The sequence below is a fragment of the Thamnophis elegans genome, chromosome 5 (genome assembly GCF_009769535.1).
Source record: "Thamnophis elegans isolate rThaEle1 chromosome 5, rThaEle1.pri, whole genome shotgun sequence".
Classification (NCBI taxonomy): Eukaryota; Metazoa; Chordata; class Lepidosauria; order Squamata; family Colubridae; genus Thamnophis; species Thamnophis elegans.
The window spans coordinates 93533608-93553896 of record NC_045545.1 but is presented as its reverse complement, the minus strand read 5'-3'; the positions used below and the strand labels follow the sequence as shown (position 1 = coordinate 93553896).

General features: G+C 45.2%; 1 protein-coding gene across 1 annotated transcript in view; it reads left to right on the top strand.

Moving 5' to 3' along the window:
• KCNQ2 (potassium voltage-gated channel subfamily Q member 2) overlaps positions 1-19795 on the top strand; it is a 135462-nt gene extending 115667 nt beyond the window's left edge. Inside the window, 3 exon segments of the mRNA XM_032218370.1 lie at positions 557-688; positions 15138-15261; positions 19073-19795. Of these exon segments, the coding sequence (XP_032074261.1) occupies positions 557-688; positions 15138-15261; positions 19073-19795 (979 nt within the window).
• Positions 19796-20289: the final 494 nt, after the last annotated feature.

The following is a 20289-nucleotide window of genomic DNA, read 5'->3' as shown; positions in this document are numbered from 1 at the left end:
CACAGTGCTTAAGTGAAACACCGTTGTCGTTAGATTTGGAACACGGTTGTAAAGTGAACCTGCATTCCTCATTGACTTTGCCAGTGTCAGAAGGTCAGAAAAGACGATCTTTATGACATTGCAACTGTCATAAACACATGCCAGTTGCCAAGCATCCACATTCGGATTACGTGATCTTCGGGATGCTGCAATGGTTATAAGTTTGGGAAAAGGTCATAAGTCACTTTTTCCAATGATGTTGTAACTTCAAATGGTCAATAAATGAATGGTTGTAAGTCGGGGACTACCTGTATTCTTGGGTGTACTTCCCTCGCAAGGTGGACATTTAACAGTTTTATCAGGTATTAATAGCATTATTGTTTACAGCAGTGTTTCTCAACTTTGGCAACTTGAAGACGTGTGGACCTCAAGTCTTCAAGTTGCCCAGATTAAGAAACACTGGTTTAAAGCAATATATTTCCAGTCACCCTTGTGATGCCATCCAAATACAGATGGACAGTTAGAAAGAATAAACCACTGCAGGGTTTCTTCTTGTCACTCTGCTTTTCTGCTTTAGCATCATGCGGTTCCTGGTTTCCAAGCGAAAATTCAAGGAGAGTCTGCGGCCGTACGATGTGATGGATGTCATTGAACAGTATTCAGCAGGACATCTGGACATGCTTTCCAGGATCAAAAATCTTCAATCCAGGCAAGTCTTCTCTTTTTCATCTCTGGTGGCTTCTGGTATCCATTATTACTCGTAGTTGACCAAAGTAGGGTTTGGTATTTTGGAACACGATGTTGAGATGATCAATATATCAGAAGAAGTGAAAGTGGTTGTTTGAATGCGGATTGACCATCTTCTCTGGTTTCCATTGGGCTGTTCTTGAAAGTGTTATATCTTTGGGGGTATATTCAGGAAGTGAGAACTAGACTTTAGCACAAATGGAAATTATATTTGGCATATCGTTTATTTTTTTGTAAAAAAAAAAAAAAGGAACATCAGCCTGGGTAAATTGTTCTCCAAACTGGACAATATACTGGGAAGTATAGATAGTCCTCGACTTACAACCATTCATTTAGTGACCATTCAAAGTTATATTACCACTGAAAAAATTACTTATGACCATTTTTCACATCATTGCAGCATCCCCATGACTATATGATCAAAAGTCAGTCACTTGACAACTGGCAAGTAGTTATGATGGTTGCAGTGTCTTGGAGTCACGTGATCCATTTTTGTGACCTTCTGATAGGCAAGATCAATGGGGAAGCCAGATTCACTCAATAATCATGTTACTAACTTAATAACTGCAGTGATTCACTTAATATGTGTGGCAAGAAAGGGCACAAAATGGGACAAAACTCACTGAACTGTCTCGCTTAGCAACAGAAATGTTGGGCTGAATTTTGGTCATAAGTCGAGGACTACTTGTAGTATTTTCTGATTCTGGGGGATTTCACCGTTTTCACCTTTGTAGGGACATTTATAGACGTTGATGAAGATGAAGAGTGGGTGTTGAAAAAGCTCACCTTCTTATTTTACATGTTTTGTATCAGCAGTGCACATAAAAACACTACCCAGAGCCCCTTGCTCCTGAGATGAGCAGCTACGTGAATTTGATAAGTAAATGAAAATAAAAAACAGGTGGAGCTTTGATCACAGGCACGATTTTGACTTTTTTGGATGCTCCCAAATGCCTCGAAGACCCCCCACTGTCCCGTTATCTGTTGTGTTCAATATTCAACATTTCTGCATGTGTAAGGGGTATATAAGAGAATAACGGATTTGGAAGGAACCTTAGAGGTCTTGCGCAGAATCCTCAAACTCTCAAGCCTTTGTTACAGGATCCGAGACCACCCATAGGGGCGAGAAGGGAATTTTTATTTTTTTATATACCATATTTTTCAGAGTATGACGCACCTTCCCCCCCCCTAAAAGATGGTGGAAATTTGGGTGCATCTTATACTCCAAATGTAGCTTTTTGGAAGCTTTTTTCCAGCCCTAATGAGATGCTCATTAGGCAAAGCATGGAAGATCAGAAGATCGCTTCACTCATTAGCACCTCATTAGGGCTGAAAAAAATATTTTTCCCCGGTGGGTTCCTTCCCGCTGGGAGAAACCAAGGACAAAAGATTTGAAGACTGCCTTAAGAGGTACTTCTTTTGTCCAGTTTCTATTTTGGGGAGATAATCCTCTCAAGGGCAAGGCAGAGAGTTCCTGTGGCTAGGTGATTTCTATTCTTTTGGGGATAATCCCTTTAAGGGCAAGGCAGGGATTTTTCCTATGGGCTGTCCTGAGTTTTCTCAATGGTTTCCTTCAGGCAAGTGCTGGGCTGGTTTGTTGATTCAGCTTTGTTACATTTTAAGTGCTTTTGGCTGAATGCCCAGTTCTAGTTAAGATCCCCCACCCCGTTCAATAGTGTATGATTCTTGGCGATAATCCTTGCAGTTTTCTTGGCAAGGTTTTTCTGAAGTGACTTGCCATGGTCTCCTTCCTAGGGCTGAGAGACCGTTCAACTTTTTAACCAACTTTTAATTTCAGCTGCCGATTCTACAACCATGTATAACATTTCCGCATTCTCCTTATCCCCCCCTTTTTTTTACTATTTTTGGAAGCGGGTTGTGTCATTCCTGTCTCTTGTTCCACCCCATGTATATGTATATTGGCTTTCTTTGAGCGACTTCATTTCCCAAACGGGTTGATGTGCTTTCCATGGATGGCAGCAATACGGCGTTTTCATTTTTCGCGCCGTGCGCGGTCTTGAGTCCTTCCTCAGAAAGGGGAGGGCAATGTTGTGGGTTTTGTCGTTGTTGCAATGGAATATTTTCATGCATTTCCCAACCTGTCTGTTCATACTTAGCCTGCTCATTGCTGACCAGTGATTCCTTTCACAAGGAGTTCCTTTGGATCCTTCCCAAAGAAGGATTGTTCCATTGTCGCTGAAAAAATCCACCACTTTTTAACAACCATCCTAAACGATCAGATTGTTTGAATACTTGTTTTTAAAAATTTTCTAAGCAGAGGTAATATGCCCCCACTTTCGTTTCTCGATTTTGAAAGTTTTCTCCCCCTGCAAAGTTCCCGATTCTTTCTCCGACATGTTGCTTCATTGTGTGTTTTGCTGGTGTGTTTGTTTTTCTGATTTATTTTTGCCAGGATAGATATGATTGTGGGTCCCCCACCCTCTTCAACTCCCCGGCATAAGAAGTATTCAGCCAAAGGATCGCCCCAATACTCGCCTAGGTTAGGACAGAGGCAATGTTTGTTCTGAGCTTCTCACATGCTTCCCGCAGAATCTTTTCATGCCATGTTCAGAGATGCTCTTGATCACATCCTGCTGATTTCATCGCCCCCCCCACCCCCCGAATGGCTTGCTCTCCTGGATCTGCTTAATTTTTTTTTATTTTTAAAGGCACTGAAGATGGGTCTTCACACCATGCCGCCTTAGACACGGCCAGGAGCACTTCTGCAATAATCTGATTTTTATGATGTTGAGATCATTTTTTATGCATGGAATGCATTTAGCCTCTGTAGTGTCTATCACTATGAAATACAGCCTTGGCATCCATAAAAGCCGTTCCTGCAGAGAGAGAGAGAGAACAATTGGGTCCCATTACAGGTAGTCCTAAGGGACACAGTGGCTAAGACACTGAGCTTGTCGATCAGAAAGGTCAGCAGTTCGGCGGTTCGAATCCCTAGCGCCGCCTAACGGAGTGAGCTCCTGTTACTTGACCCAGCTTCTGCCAACCTAGCACTTCGAAAGCATGTAAAAATGCAGGTAGAAAAATAGGAACCACCTTGGTGGGAAGATAACAGCATTTTGTGCGCCTCCGGAGTTTAGCCATGCCGGCCACATGACCATGGAGACGTCTTCAGACAGTGCTGCCTCTTCGGCTTTGAAATGGAGATGAGCACCGCCCCCTAGAGACAGGAATGACTAACACATATGTGCAAGTGATTCACTTAACAACTGTGGCAAGGAAGGTCCTAAAATAGGGCGCTGTCTCGCTTAGCAACAGAAATGTTGCGCTCCATTGTGGCTGTAGGTGAGAAGAGTCTGTACAACGATACTAAAATATATCGGGGAAGATTTGTAACTAGTCAAAAGTTTGGAAGTTGAGTCCTAATATCTGGACTTCTTTTCTTTTTGGTTTGAAACGTTTCACTGAGTAACTTTTGCAGCTAAATGTTTCAAACCACAAAGAAAAACTGTCCAGTTGCCATGACTTCGATCTATGACCAAAGGTTTTAATGACCACTGCAAAAATGTTGTAAAATTCCATCTGGTTACACGATGCCTCGACTTACAACCAACAACAACTTAGAAGCATAATTCTGGGCTCAATTAGAACCATCAGTTGAGGACTACTGTACCTCAAATAATAAAAGGAGAGAGGACATGGTGTGACTCATTTGGTTGGAAAGCATGAATGTACTGTTAAGGATAAAATAGTGTGCTATTTTTTTTCCCCAGTCCTTCTTGCTAAAATCCAGCAAGGTAGTTCCCCCTTTCAATGTAATTAATAAGTGATAATAATAATCCACTAGTATAATTAATCATAACTCACTAGTACATAAACAGAGAGCAAATCCCACTCCCTTAGAGCCATGATGATGTTATCTGGTTGGGTAATGAAAGATCTGCAAGAAAACAACAACCAAGTGTAGAGAGCAGCAAGGACCCCATAGTCATTGTCCTCCTCCTCCTCTCCTCCTCCTCCCCCTCCTCCTCTTCCTCCCCTCCTCTTCTTCCCATCAACTCCTCGCCACCTCCTTTTCCTCCCTCCTCCTTTTCCTCCCCTCCTCTTCCACTTCTTCCCCTCCTCCTCTCTTCCTCCCCCCTCCCCTCCTCCCCCTTTTCTTCCCCACCTCCTCCTCTTTCTCCCCTCCTTCCCCTCTTCTTCCCCTCCTCCTTCTTTTCCTCTCTTCCCTCCCCCTTCCTCCTCCTTCTCCACTTCTTCCCATCCTCCTCCTCTCCACCTCCTCTCTCTTCCTCCCTTCCTCCTCCTTCTCCACTTCTTCCCATCCTCCTCCTCTCCACCTCCTCTCTCTTCCTCCCTTCCTCCTCCTCTTCTTCCCATCTACTCCTCCTCTACACCCCCTCCTCCTCCCTCCTCCTCCTTTTCCTCCCCTTCTTCCCCTCTTCTTCCCCTCCTCCTTCTTTTCCTCCCTTCCCTCCCCCTTTCTCCTCCTTCTCCACTTCTTCCCATCCTCCTCCTCGCCACCTCCTCTCTCTTCCTCCCCCCCTCCTCCTCTTCTTCCTATCTACTCCTCCTCTCCACCTCCTTTTCCTCCCTCCTCCTCCTTTTCCTCCCCTCCTCTTCCACTTCTTCCCCTCCTCCTCCTCCTCTTCCTATCTACTCCTCCTCTCCACCTCCTTTTCCTCCCTCCTCCTCCTTTTCCTCCCCTCCTCTTCCACTTCTTCCCCTCCTCCTCTCTTCCTCCCCCTGCCCTCCTCCCCCTCTTCTTCCCTACCTCCTCCTCTTCCTCCCCTCCCCTCTCCCCTCCTTCCCCTCTTCTTCCACTCCTCCTTCCTTTCCCCCTCCCCCTTCCTCCCCCTTCTCCACTTCTTCCCATCCTCCTTCTCTCCACCTCCTCTCTTTTCCTCCCCTCCTCCTCCTCTTCTCCTTCACCCCTCCTCCTCCCCGCCTCCTCTTCTCCTATTCTTCTCCTCCTATTCCTTCCCCACCTCCTCCTCTTCCTCCTCCTCCTTCTCCCTGATACATCTGCTAAAAAAAACAAAACAAAACCAAGCTCAGAGAGTACCAAGGACCTCATTATTAATAGCTAACTTAAAAAATAGCTATTCATTTTGAAAAGCTCCTTAGAGGAGGGACAAGATCAACGTACAATAAATAAATATAAACAGGGATTACACTATTACTATGCTGCCGTTTTGTATTACAATGTTTTGACGGCCCATCAAAGGCAAATTGGGGAACATTTGTGCAGCCTTTGATGGACAAAAGGGACTGGATCCTGTGCCTAGGCCAGAGGTCGGCAACCTTAAAAACTAAAGAGCCACAAAGGTCCTAACTGGAAGCCCCCGTTCAATTCTGGAGCCGACTGGAAGTCCTGTTTCCCCACCATAGAGTCTCCTCCTAGCCCGGCATCATCTTTCCTCTACCTGTCCTAACCAAAAGCCCTATCAATTGTGGAGCTGACCGGAAAACCCGCTGTCAGCGTTCCAAATATCATCCAGAATTAAATCAGAGTCAAAGGCATAGCTTTCTTCAAAGTTCCAATTTAATAAGAGAGACATGTTGGTACAATCTGTGGAAACCCGAATCTGAAGGCTTCCGGAGTTTCCCACCCAGTTGAAAGTTCAAACCCTTAGCCCCACACCCACAAGTCCATCACATGGTCCAATCTTCCTCTGCCATGCTGGCATTTCCATCCATCTGTTTCCTGTTAGGGCAGAGGTGCGGAGACAAAGAATGACCTTGGGCTTCTAGAAAGGAATGTTTTATTTTGACAACACACATTCTACTCCTTACGATTCCCCTTCCCAATTCCCCACTAATGAAACAGCATAGTAAAGAAAGAGAGAGAGTGTGGCAGGCCAAAGATCCTAAAAGGAATATGACTGCAGGCCTGACAGGCGGCCTCTCCTCAGAAGAGAAAGGTTTCCTAAAAAGAGAATAACATAAAAGTTAACATAACAAAATTAACCACCTCTCCCCCCCACCAGGGGGACCCTTCGGCTTATCGGGAAACACCCACCCCTTGCTGTAGAGTCGCCTTCTGGTGTGCCCTGCTCCCCCCGCCCCCAAAACCAGAAGCTCCTCTAAATATTATGGTGCTGACTAGTGACAGGGAGCCGCAGTAGTTGGATGAAAGAGCCACATGCGGCTCCAGAGCTGCGAGTTGCTGACCCATGGCCTAGGCTATGTTCAGAAGACAAGTTATTCGAAAAGGACATACATCATTTCCCGGCTCTTCATTAAGAAAAAAAAAAAAACCATTGATCTTTCTTTCTTTTTTTTCCTCTCTTTTTTCCTCTCTTGGCTGGGCATCAATTTCGAGCAATTTTGGGTTTTGCTAACTGCTTTTTGGCAGAGGCCGGATACACAGATGTTGTTCTTTGCATGTTCCTGGAAGCATGGAGTGTAATGTAGCATGAGGGATTAAAAAAATGCATTGTGTCGCAGCCCGCATTTCTTTCCGATATCATTTCAAAGAAAGAAAAGCATTATTTCAAAGGATGGCGATGTAGAGAAAACTTGTTGTCCTTCATGCGTTCAGTGGAGATCGATCAGGGTGCAATCAAATGCCGTTGTTTGATTGACAGGAGTGCATCAGAACAAAATCACACCAATTAAACAGAATCACAGCGTAACCGAGTTGGAAGGGACCTTGGAGGTCTTCTAGTCCAACCCCCTGCTCAAGCTGGAGACCCTATATTATTTCACACAAATGGTTGTCCAATCTCTTCTTCAAAACCTCCAGTGTTGGAGCACCCACAACCTCTGGAGAGGCAAGTTGTTCCACTGATTATTCTGTTTCCCTGAAAATAAGGCCTCCCTGGATAATAAGCCCAATTGGGCTTTTGAGCGCATGCGCTTAAATAAGCCCTCCTCAAAAATTGTGCAACACAGCAGCAGCCGTGAGGTGACCACGCTCGCCGTCTCCTGCACCTCAAAAATAATAAGACCTCCCTGAGAATAAACCCAAGTGCTCATTTCGGGGGTCAAAAGAAAATAAGACCCTGTCTTATTTTCGTGAAAACATGGTAATTGTTCTCACTGTCAGGAAATTTCTCCTTAATTTTAGGCTGGAGCTCTCTTTGATAAGCTTCCATCCATTCCTTCTTGTCAAAAGAAAAGTAGAGAAATGCATTCACAGGAATAGAAGAAATGCTATTTTACTGCCTTTTATTTAATCATACAGTATCTCAGGGAACTTAAGGGAGAATGCCACTTTTGGACTTCAGGAACCACTAAATTCTTAATTTTAATTATAGAGCCGAGGTGGCGCAGTGGTTAGGGGTGCAGTACTGCAGGCCACTTCAGCTGACTGTGATCTGCAGTTCAGCGGTTCAAATCTCACCGGCTCAAGGTCGACTCAGCCTTCCATCCTTCCGAGGTGGGTGAAATGAGGACCCAGACTGTGGGGGCAAGTTGCTGACGCAATTTGCTAAAAAAAATCTGTAAACCGCTTAGAGAGGGCTGAAAGCCCTACGAAGCGGTATATAAGTCTAATAAATAAACAAACAAACAAACAAACAAACAAACAAACAAATAAATAAATAAATTTAAATCCTGCAGACCACCAATATGATCTGCCTAATGACCAGCTGGGTGGGCGTGGCTAAGTGGTCATGTGACTGGGTGGGTGTGGCCAGCCTGATGTCACTCACACCGAGGGGCACTTTGCCAGGCTCTACTCGCCCCTCCCCTCCCAGCCACTCCTAGCCTGCCCACATGGGCTCCTTAGGGCCCCAACAGGAAGCAGTTGTTGGAGCTAAGCAGCCACCATGAGAAAGAGTTGGCAAAACAGCTGGCTCAGTTCAAATTGGATCGGACCGAGAAGGAGGCTCAGCAGAAGCACCTCACTGAGGACTAGGAGAATAGGCTTTCCAAGCAGACGGAAGACCTGCGGGAGTGCAAGGCCAGGTATTGGTGCCTGGAGGTTCAGTGGGCTGAGATGGTCAGCCAGTTAGCAATAGCAATAGCAGTTCGACATATACCGCTTCATAGGGCTTTCAGCCCTCTCTAAGTGGTTTACAGAGTCAGCATATTGCCCCCACAGTCTGGGTCCTCATTTTACCCACCTCGGAAGGATGGAAGGCTGAGTCAACCCTGAGCCGGTGAGATTTGAACCGCCGAACTGCAGTTAGTGGTCAGCTGAAGTGGCCTGCAGTACTGCACTCTAACCACTGCGCCACCTCGGCTCAGTTCCAGGCCATGATGCAGTCCCCCTGGAATGAGACCTTCTGGCTCTTCGCCACCAGCGGCTCTTCCCTCCAGCCTTCACCCAAAGCCCCCCACCAGGAGGCTGAAGCAGACCCCAAGCCGGAATTTCTGTCCCTCCCTTCTGTCCAACCTGCAAAAAAGGACCCCAACTCTCTGCAGCAACACAAGCGTTCATTGCACGTATCCATCCCTGGGGCCGTAGGTTGAGGAGCCCTGATTTAGTGCAATATGAAAAATGCCAATCATTTTTCTGCCGACCGCTGAAATTTTCTCGCGGACCCCCAGTGGTCCACGGACCCCCGGTTGGTGACCACTCATTTCGAGGATCTTAAAAGGTAATAGAAGACCTTTAGAGGTGTTTCTTTAGAGATCTTTCTGGTGCCTTTTTTTCTTTTACTGTGGAAATGAGATTAGTTGTATCTGTCAGCCTGATCCTTGCTGGCCCCATGTTTTGCAGTGAAACGTCTAACCTTCAAAGATAAAAATCTCATGACCGCAAATGGCACCCAAGAGAGGCTACTTAACATGCATAGTAAAGGGAAAGCAATGCAGCTCCTCTACTATTAGCCACAGCCTAGTTAATTCTGTGAAGCTGTGCAATTGTCCCCTTCCCATTATGCTTCCAAATAAAATGGTGATAAATACAGATAACGTCCGCCACAAATCTCATTTATGGTCAAGGGCCAGAACAAATATAGGTCTAAGTAATTGGGTTTAAAAAAAAAAAGCTTTGCAATGCACAGATGTGCGTAGAAAGCACCCTTTTAAACATCAAAGCAGCTGGATCTCTTTTTTTGAGGCATGTCCAGATGTTATATAGAAGCTGCTTCAGGCTTTTTTGTGTGTTGACGTTGCCCAGTCACTTCTCTTCCTGGAAGGTGGACGTGAAGCAGCCATGTGAGCGTGGAATCCAAAGGCTTGCAATAGTATATGGATATTGCAAAGAAAAAAAAAGATGAATAATGCACAGCTGCTTTAATAAGTCAAAGAGGACACATAGCTCTTTTGAAAGATTGGCACAGCCCATGCCATTGACATGTACGTATATCACTTTGCTTCTTGATAGCTATTTCATCAAGCAGCCATAGAGCCTGTTTGGTGCTTGCCACTATATTCAGATTTTTCCAACAAATAAATAATGCACAGCTGCTTTAATGAGGCAAAGAGAAGACATAGCTCTTTTGAAAGATTGGCACAGCCCATGGTATTGACATGTATGTATATCACTTTGCTTCTTGAAAGCTATTTCATCAAGCAGCCATAGAGCCTCTTTGGTGCTTGCCCCTATATCCAGATTTTTCCAACAAATAAATAATGCACAGCTGCTTTAATGAGTCAAAGAGAAGACATAGCTCTTTTGAAGGATTTGCGCAGCCCATGGTATTGACACGTACGTATATCACTTTGCTTCTTGAAAGCTATTTCATCAAGCAGCCATAGAGCCTGTTTGGTGCTTGCCACTATATCCAGATTTTTCCAACAAATAAATAATGCACAGCTGCTTTAATGAGTCAAAGAGAAGACATAGCTCTTTTGAAGGATTTGCGCAGCCCATGGTATTAACACGTACGTATATCACTTTGCTTCTTGAAAGCTATTTCATCAAGCAGCCATAGAGCCTGTTTGGTGCTTGCCACTATATCCAGATTTTTCCAACAAATAAATAATGCACAGCTGCTTTAATGAGTCAAAGAGAACACATAGCTCTTTTGAAGGATTTGCACAGCCCATGGTATTAACACGTACGTATATCACTTTGCTTCTTGATAGCTATTTCATCAAGCAGCCATAGAGCCTGTTTGGTGCTTGCCCCTATATTCAGATTTTTCCAACAAATAAATAATGCACAGCTGCTTTAATGAGTCAAAGAGAAGACATAGCTCTTTTGAAAGATTTGCATAGCCCATGGTATTGACATGTATGCCACCTTGTTTCTTGAATGCTATTTCATCAAGCAGCCGTTGAGCCTGGAGTCCAAATGCTTGCAATAGTATATAGATATTGCAAAATAAATAAACAAATAAATAAATCCCAGCTGTTTTAATGAGTCAAAGTGGGGACGTCACTCTTTCAAAGGATTTGCACAGCCCTTGAACATTGACATGTATAACCATCTCGCTTCCTAGAAGCTATTTATGAAGCGGCCATCTGTGCCTGGAGGTCAAATGCTTGCCACAATATACAGATTTTGCCAACAAATAAATAACACACAGCTGCTTTAATGAGTGAAAGAGAAGACAGAGCTCTTTTGAAGGATTTGCACAGCCCATGCCATTGACATGTAGGTATATCACTTTGCTTCTTGAAAGATATTTCATCAAGCAGCCATTGAGCCTGGAATCCAAATGCTTGCAATAGTATATAGATATACAGATATTGCCAACAAATAAAGAAGACACAGCTGCTTTAATGAGTCAAAGAGAAGACACAGCTCTTTTGAAGGATTTGCACAGCCCATGGCGTTGTCTTGTATACACCTTGCTTCTTGAAAGCTATTTCATGAAGCAGACATTGAGCCTGGAATCCAAATACTTGCAATAGCATATAGATATACAGATATTGCCAACAAATAAATAATACACAGCTGCTTTAATGAGTCAAAGAGAAGATACAGCTTTTCTGAAAGATTTGCACATCCCATGTCAGCCATACACACAGACATCTCGCTTCCTGGAAGCTGTTCATGAGGCAGACACGTGAGTCTGGGGACCAAATGCTTGCCACAGTAGACAGATGTTGCCAATAAACAAGATACAGCTGCTTTAATGAGCCAAAGAGGGGACACAGCTCTTTCAAAGGATCTGCATACACATTTCTGAGCATCATTCTGCCCGAGTAAGGCAATTTGATATGACTTAAAACAGCCAGATGACTTGACCCTTCCCTTGCTTTTAGTTTTTCAAGGTGTTCATAAACATTTCACATTTTTAATCCATTTCCCCCCCCCTTTCCTTGCCTGACTTCGAACTCATAACTCATTCACGCCTTGTGCATGGAACGGTCGCCTTTGCTCCAGAGCTGTGGAAGAACTACTATTTATATTCTGTTCCAGACCAACATATTTTTATTATCGAATGATGAATATACTGGTTTGTTTTTGGTTTTTATTCCTGGTTATTGTCATTTATGGTTTTTATAAGTCTACATGTACAATTCTGGCACATTATGCAAAAGTAAAATTGACCAGAGCTAATTAAGATTTTTGAGAGGGGCACGGTGGCTCAGTGGCTAAGACGCTGAACTTGTTGATCAGAAAAAGGTCGGCAGTTTGGTGGTTCTAATCCCTAGCACCGCGTAACGGAGTGAGCTCCCGTGACTTGTCCCAGCTTCTGCCAACCTAGCAGTTCGAAAGCAGGTAAAAATGCAAGTAGAAAAATAGGAACCACTTTTGGTGGGAAGGTAACAGCGTTCCATACGCCTTTGGCATTTAGTCATGCCGGCCACATGATCATGGAGACGTCTTCGGACAGCGCTGGCTCTTTGGCTTTGAAATGGAGATGAGCACCGCCCCCTAGAGTCAGGAACGACTAACAAATATGTGCGAGGGGAACCTTTACCTTATTCGAAAAAGGACATGACTGCTGATTTTTACTGATTCTTATTTGTATTCCTACATCTCTAAAGAATTTAGAGCAATTTTTGTTTTATCTATCATAGTTAAGAAAAATGACAGATGACCTCAACTTAAAGTCTCACCTTCAGATAATTTATAAGCTCAGATCTGGAGAGCAAAACTGTATCTTCCTCTTTTAACCATTTCTTGAATTGTTCACTAAAAAATTTTTTTTTTCAAGTGGGCTGATAGCTCTTTGTAATTCTTCATCTTTTCATTAAAACCAGTAATTATTTCTTAGCATTTATCACTTTGTGGTTTTCAGGAATTTCATTTCCTGAACTAAATCCTTGTAGTAAGAATTACTTGTAATTGTTTATGGCCAAAATTGGGGAATCTGTTTATATGTTAATGGCTTACCATTCCTCATTTCTTGCATCCTTTCATTTTTGGAGATAGGATATGTCGATTCTATAATTGCCCCTTTTAGCCTTGTTATGAGCCCCGGTGGCGCAGTGGTTAGAGTGCAGTACTGCAGGCTACTTCTGCTGACTGCTGGCTGACTGCAATTTGGCAGTTCAAATCTCACCAGGCTCAAGGTTGACTCAGCCTCCCATCCTTCTGAGGTGGGCAAAATGAGGGCCCAGATTTTTGGGGGCAATATGTTCTGTAAACCACTTAGAGAGGGCTGTAGAGCACTGGTATATAAATCTAAGATTAAGTGCTATTGCTATTATTATTAAATAGAGCTTATGAAAAGGGATGCAGTGGCTCAGTGGTTAAGATGCTGAGCTTGTGGATCAGAAAGGTCGGCAGTTTGCCGTTTCAAATCCCTAGCACTGCATAATGGAGTGAGCTCCTGTTACTTGTTCCAGTTTCTGCCAACCTAGTCGAAAGCACGTAAAAATGCAAGTAGAAAAATAGGAACCACCTTTGGTGGGAAGGTAACAGCGTTCCGTGCGCCTTTGGCTTTTAGACATGCCAGCCACAGGACCACGGAGATATCTTTGGACAGCGCTGGCTCTTTGGCTTTGAAACGGAGATGAGCAGCGCCCCCTAGAGTCAAGAATGACTGGCACATATGTGCAAGGTAAACCTTTACCTTATGAATTGTAGTTTCATGAAAAGGCTAAGGATTCAAACCATAAACTCTTAGGCAAAACTAAGATTCAAGCTGGCTTATTCATGGAAGACAGTAGACTCTTAGCATTTGTCAAATTTAGCAACTTGAAGATGTGTGGATTTCAACTCCCAGAATTCCCCAGCCAGCATGGCTGACTGAGGAATCCTGGGAGTTGAAGTCCACACATCTTCAAGTTACAATGCTTGAAAAACACTGATGTATTTGTATTAATTGAAGGGCATTATAAGTTGAATATGCAAGCATACTGGGTTAAAAAAAACTTTCTTTCCCGTCTTAGATAATAGTGCAAAAAGTTAGGTTTCATTCCCACCCACCCCATAATACAAACGATTAAAAAACCATGAATGTTTAGGATATGTGGCCATGTGAAAAAGCAAAAAGGATCGTGAGAAACAAAATAGCTTTGGATCATATTGCAGATAATGTATACCGTTTCACCGTATATTTTCACCGTTTTGAAAATCATTTTTTCCCCTAGAAGAATACAGTGTGAGATTCAGTTTTTGGAAACCAACAATGTTGATCCGGAATTACTAACTATCCTTATCGCATACCAGCAATGTCAAGTAAATAGTATTACTTATTTGAACTTCCAAATTTATTTATTTCTGTGTGTGTGTGTGTGTGTGTGTCTGTGTGTGTCTCTGTGTTACTTATTTTAGAACTGTGACATGAAATAAAAACTAGCCATGTTCCAGGTTTTCTTTCTTGGTTATTTCTAACACTTAAAATGAGCCATGCAATCTAAGTTAAATAAATAGAGGCCAAATCTAAAGACGATTTGGGAACACGATGCAGGTATGATGGCAAGGGGCAAATTTACTGTGCATATTGTGCCAGATTTAAGCTCTAGAAAGGGAAACAAGGGTGATTTGAACTATAAAATGCAAGCAAAAAATAAAGGGATGTATTACTTTGCATCTGAATAACTACTTATTTCCCTGATGGTATTTCTGTTAAACCATTGGACAAGAAAAGCTGGTGGAATACAGGTAGCCTTTAACTTAACAACCATTCATTTAGTAACCGAAGTTGCAACTGCATTGAAAAAAGCAACTTATGCCCGATTTTAATACTTATGACCTTTGCAGTGTCTCTATAGTCACATGATCACAATTCGGGCACTCGACAACTGGAATACATTTATGACAATTGCATTGTCCCAAGTTCCTCTGATCACCATTGGCGACCTTCCCAGCTGGCTTCCAATAAACAAAGTCAGTGGTGGAAGCCAGATTCACTTAAAACACTTTCAAGGTGATTCGCTTTAGAACGGTGGCAAAAAAGGTTGTAAAACGGGGCGCAACTCAATGGACGTTCGCCTTGTTTAGCAATAGGAAATTTGGGCCCCCCACTATGGTCGTAAGTTGAGAACTACCTGTACTTGCCTAATGATTAGACAAGAAAAAGCTGGTGGAATATATGTTTTAACATCCAGAAGATAAGGACGGCGAGAGCTGATGTGTTTGACTGTAGCTTGCTCATTTGATTATTACTTTTTTGGGGGGTTTTTTTCCTGGGTGGGACCTACGCTTTCCACAGAGTTGACCAGATCGTGGGGCGTGGACCATCGCTGACAGACAAAGACCGCACCAAAGGCTCAGCCGAAGGAGAACTTCCAGAAGACCCGAGTATGATGGGCAGACTTGGCAAGGTGGAAAAACAGGTACGATCCCTACATTAGGTGTCCTCCCTCCTGCGGGAGCTTCGTTGGCTGCTGATTTGCTTCCGGGACCAAATCAAGGTGCTGATTGCCACTTGAAGTTTCAGGTTTTTTTTTCCAGTTTCAGTTTTGGTTTATTTGTATGCCACCCTTCTCCAGGAGGGACTCAGGGCGGCGAACAACTCAAAGGGGAAAGGGAACATAAACAACAGTACACATAATTAAAATACACGAAAATCACACAGCCATACCAGTCGAGAGGGGAGGGGAACTCATCAACCCCAGGCCTGCCGGCACAGCCAGGTTTTGACGGCTTTCCGGAAGGCCTGGAGAGAGGTGAGGGTCCGGATCTCCGCGGGGAGTTCATTCCAAAGGGCCGGAGCTGCTACAGAGAAGGCCCTCCCCCGGGTAGTAGCCAGATGGCATTGGCTGGTGGACGGAACCCGGAGGAGGCCGACCCTGTGTGATCTGACGGGTCTTTGGGAGGTAATTGGCAGCAGGCGGTCTCTCTGAAAGCCCTACCTGGCTAAAGGCCAGGTTCTTTGGAGGACCTGTTGTGGCTTGTCGGCCGCCAGTTCCTCCAGCAGCTGACTCAGATGAGGAGGCTGCGTGAGAGTCAGGGTCAGCATGAAGGCAACCTGAGAACTTCTGTTGTCACCTGCTGTCAGCCTGCTGAGCTGGCAGCAGTTGGACAGTGAGGAAGTTGAAGAGGAACATAAGCCAGTCCTGAGGGCTCAGGAAAGCTCAGACGAGGGCTCTGCGTCGGAGGCAGAGAGGGAGCTAGACAGCAGCGAGGCAGAGTAACAGCTGGAGCCTGTTCCCAGTGTGAGCATGCACAAAGCTGCCAGAACACAAGAACATTTAAGAAAGGAGGGTCGGATTAAGAGTAAAGCCACATCTTGGAGGTGATAGGAAACACCTCCAAGGTGTGGCTATAGGAAACATAAGAGGAGCGAACGGGGAGTGGGTTTTTGCAGGAAACAGTAAGTTCATTCCGTCGTGTCAAGAGAGAAAAGTTCTGTTTGTAACTATAAGAGACCCTGTGCCAAGTTTTGCCTCGCCCTGCATTTGGAACTGGTTATTTGGCAGCTCGCCAAATGAGATAAGGTTCGTGTTGATAAATATTCCTCTGAAAGACTGTTTGCTAAGCCTTGCTGACTGTGAATGAAAGGAATTCACAGTCGTGTTAATAAAAAGGAGTTTGCTGGGGCCAAGACGCTGCTTCTTGCTTGTTAAGGAAGCCTCAGTCAGAACAGCTCCGAGGGGGGAGAAGGAATGGACCTGTCAGAGAGAGAGAGAGAGAGAGACAGTGGTGGAGCCTGGGCCATCCGTCAGCCCTCAGATGGAGAGTCAACAGCCCCCAGGTCTAGAGGTGGCTAATGAGGAAGAGGAGGAACAGCTGGGCCCAGTGCCTGACGCACCGATGCGCAGAAGGCAGAGGAGAGGAGAGCAGTGGAAATCCGTGGGCTGATCCTTGGGATGGAAAAGCCACCACTGCTAGCAAAACCCCACCGTAGCTCTGGGGATAAAAGGCAGGGGGTGGAGATGAATAGATGTGGCAGACAACTATTTGTCTCCCTGCGGGACAGACTTGTTAGCCTGAGGTGAGAGATTAATCTTTTGTCTCGGCTGCTGGCGGTCCTAATAAAGGAATCGGTGATTTAAATACAAAGAGTTTGTCGTGTTTGGGGAGCTGGGTCAGAACAGGATCGTCTTTTCTAGGAACATCAGACCAGGGAGGCAGGGGAAGTTAACAGGTATCCTGTCAACTAATGCAACCAAAACAAGTAAACACCTTCAGGAGCTTTGAATTCCCCAAAGTAAAACTTTATTGGATACACCATTTTGGTACTGAAGAATCAAAACCAGCTCTGGTTTTCCCATGCAAATGCTAGTTTATCTAGTTAAACAATAGCTTCCGTTTCTCCCCACCCTGAGTGATAACATCGTCCAATTAGGAGACATCTTTTTGTTATGGGAATAGTCCACCTCCTTCTCAGGCACCTGCAGTGGTGACCTTGATGGCTGCCAGGCTCTCATGGCCTATGCACACATTTTCAGCATTCGGTTTCACCTTTCCCTCTCCCTAGTTCATTGGCAAGTTGAATAGCATTAAGGTTTGAAAGAAGCAAAGCGATTCAATCTTGACCTCTCCTAAGGAGGTCCATCTTGTGCAGGGGTCGCCAACCTTTGGGACCTCAGGGTCCACTAAATTTATAATTTTAAATCCCATGGACCACCAATATGAATTTTTTAAAAAGATAAATAGTATTTAGTACAATATAAAAAAATGCAAATAATTTTTCTGCAGGCCACAAAAAATTTATCATGGACCACCAGTGGGTGACCACTAATCTAGGGGGACCAAGAAGAAGGGCCTTTTCTATGGTGGCTCCCTCCTTTATTATCCTTGTGGAAAAAAGATTGGCCTCCACTTGGATCCTTGTTCATGAGGCCCTACAGTTGGAAGTGGTTTTGCCAATGAGTCTGGGAACCCCAGAGTGGGATGGAGCCCCTCAAATGGCTCATTTGTCACCAGGATATGGGGGGGGGGTGTTTTATTGCTTTTTTATTGTTTTTATATTGGGTTTTTAATCTTTATAAGCCACCTAAAGTCACTGAGAGTGAGCTGGGCGTCTATGTAAATTTTAATAAACAAACAAATAAAAAACCCAGTTTCTACATTGTAATGGTTGAAATATATTGAAATGGGGATGAAATGGGGCAGTGGTTGGATTCAATCGGTTCACACTGGTTCAGGCGAACCGGTTGTTAATTACACACAAACACCGCTATCAAAGTGGATCCTGGGCACTGCACTGCAATGGAGAAATGGGCAACAGAGCAGCCGGCACAATGGAAGGAGAAGGCCACTTTCCCTTTTTCTTCTCCCCGCTCCTCCTCCTCCCCTTGTGCCAGCCGCTCTGTTTCCCATTTCCCTGCTCCTTCCTCCTCCTTCCCTCGTGCCAGCCGCTCCATTTCCTTGCTCCTCCTCCTTCCCTCGTGCCGGCCGTTCCGTTTCCCTGCTCTTCCTCCTTCCCTCGTGCTGGCCGCTCTGATTCCCATTTCCCTGCTCCTCCTTCCCTCATGCCGGCCACTCTGTTTCACATTTCCCTGCTCCTCCTCCTCCTCCTCTCCTCGTGCCGGCCACTCTGTTTCCCATTTCCCTGCTCCTCTTCCTTCCCTTGTGCCAGCCGCTCCATTTCCCGTTTCCCTGCTCCTTCTCCTTCCCTTGTGCCGGCCGCTCCGTTTCCTGTTTCCCTGCTCCTCCTCCTCCCCCTTTCTCCTCCTCTTCCACCACCACCTCCTCCTCCTCCCCTTCTCCTCCTCCTCCCCACTTCCTCCTCCCCTCCCCCTTTCTCCTCCTCCTCTACCACTATCTCCTTCTCCTCCCCCTTTCTCCTCCTCCTCCACCTCCTTCTCCTCCCCACTTCCTCCTCCTCCTCCCCCCTTTCTCCTCCTCCACCACCTCCTTCTCCTCTTCTTCCTCCTCCTCGTCCTCCTCCACCACCACCACCTCCTCCTCTTCTTCTTCCTTCTCCTCCTCACCACAAGTACCCCTCCCTTCTAGCACTGGTGATGTTACCTAGTTTGGGTAATGAAACATCTGAAAGGAAACCTCCCAGCTCAGAGAGCACCAAGGACCCCCCATTTCAACTCTGAGCTACAAATGTTCCCCTTTATCAATACCCTGGAAGTTATTAACCTTTAGAGAACTTGCCACTATCCTCAAGATTCTTTATGGACCTTTAAATCTCAGGGTATCTTAGATCTAAAATGATTTGGCTAATTGTATCTGTGGGGCATTTCCCAGGTTCTCTCCATGGAGAAGAAGTTGGACTTCCTGGTCAACATCTACATGCAACGGATGGGCATCACTCCTAACGAAACGGAGGCCTATTTTGGTTCCAAAGAGCCTGAACCAGCACCCCCCTATCACAGTCCAGAAGATAGCCGGGAACACATCGATAAGAACGGCTGCATTATCAAGATCATACGCTCGACCAGTTCCATGGGGCAGAAGAATTACTCTGCCCCGCCAGCCACAACGATGCCAAACAACTCATGTCCACCCTCCACCTCTTGGCAGCACTATCCCCGTCCAAACTATGGGTCATCCCCGGTTGGCGATCCCGGATCCTTGGTTAGAATCCCGCCGCCGCCTTCCCACGAGCGTTCGTTATCTGCCTACAACGGGGGCAACCGAGCCAGTTCCGACTACGCCAAGAACGAAGACGTGACCGCTAAACACCCCGAAAGTGCCCTGAGAGACAGCGACACTTCTATTTCCATCCCGTCCGTTGACCATGAGGAACTGGAGCGGTCCTTCAGCGGCTTTAGCATTTCCCAGTCCAAAGAAAATTTGGACATCCTTAACAATGGTTGCTACACCGCGGTGGCCAAAATCAGACCTTACATCGCGGAAGGCGAGTCAGACACGGATTCTGACCTCTGCACGCCTTGCGGCCCTCCGCCGAGATCAGCAACAGGCGAGGGACCTTTCGGGGATTTAGGCTGGTCAACCCCAAGACAGTGAGACCACGGAAAGCCATCTGAAGATAACATCAAGAACACGAGGCAATCGCAGGTCTGCATATAGGACCCCTTCAGTGGACTACAAAGTCATATTCTGGGACCCAGAAGTAGAGGGTACTTAATCATAGTTTACCTTGGGGGGTGGGGAACAGATGTGGTACCTGTGACCTTCAAGGAACAAGAGAGTCCAGGAAGGCGTAACTCGGAAGTCTTTGAGATGTCCGTTTTTTTTCATCTTCCCGACTTTCTAAAACTGGATAAGTGAAATTCTTTTCTTACCCTTGGGTAGATAGCTACAACTCGTAGTAGCCTTCTCTGCTACACATTGCATTGTGCCAGAGCTTGGTTGTGTCAGGGGTAAATATCAGTTTTGAATAATGGCCCTGAGCTTTTGAATCGCACACGAAAACCACACTGGTGTTTTTTTTAAAAAAGCAATGCCTTGGGAGAAGTAATAATATATCTATCAAAAGTGTTGAGGAACGATGGCTTAGT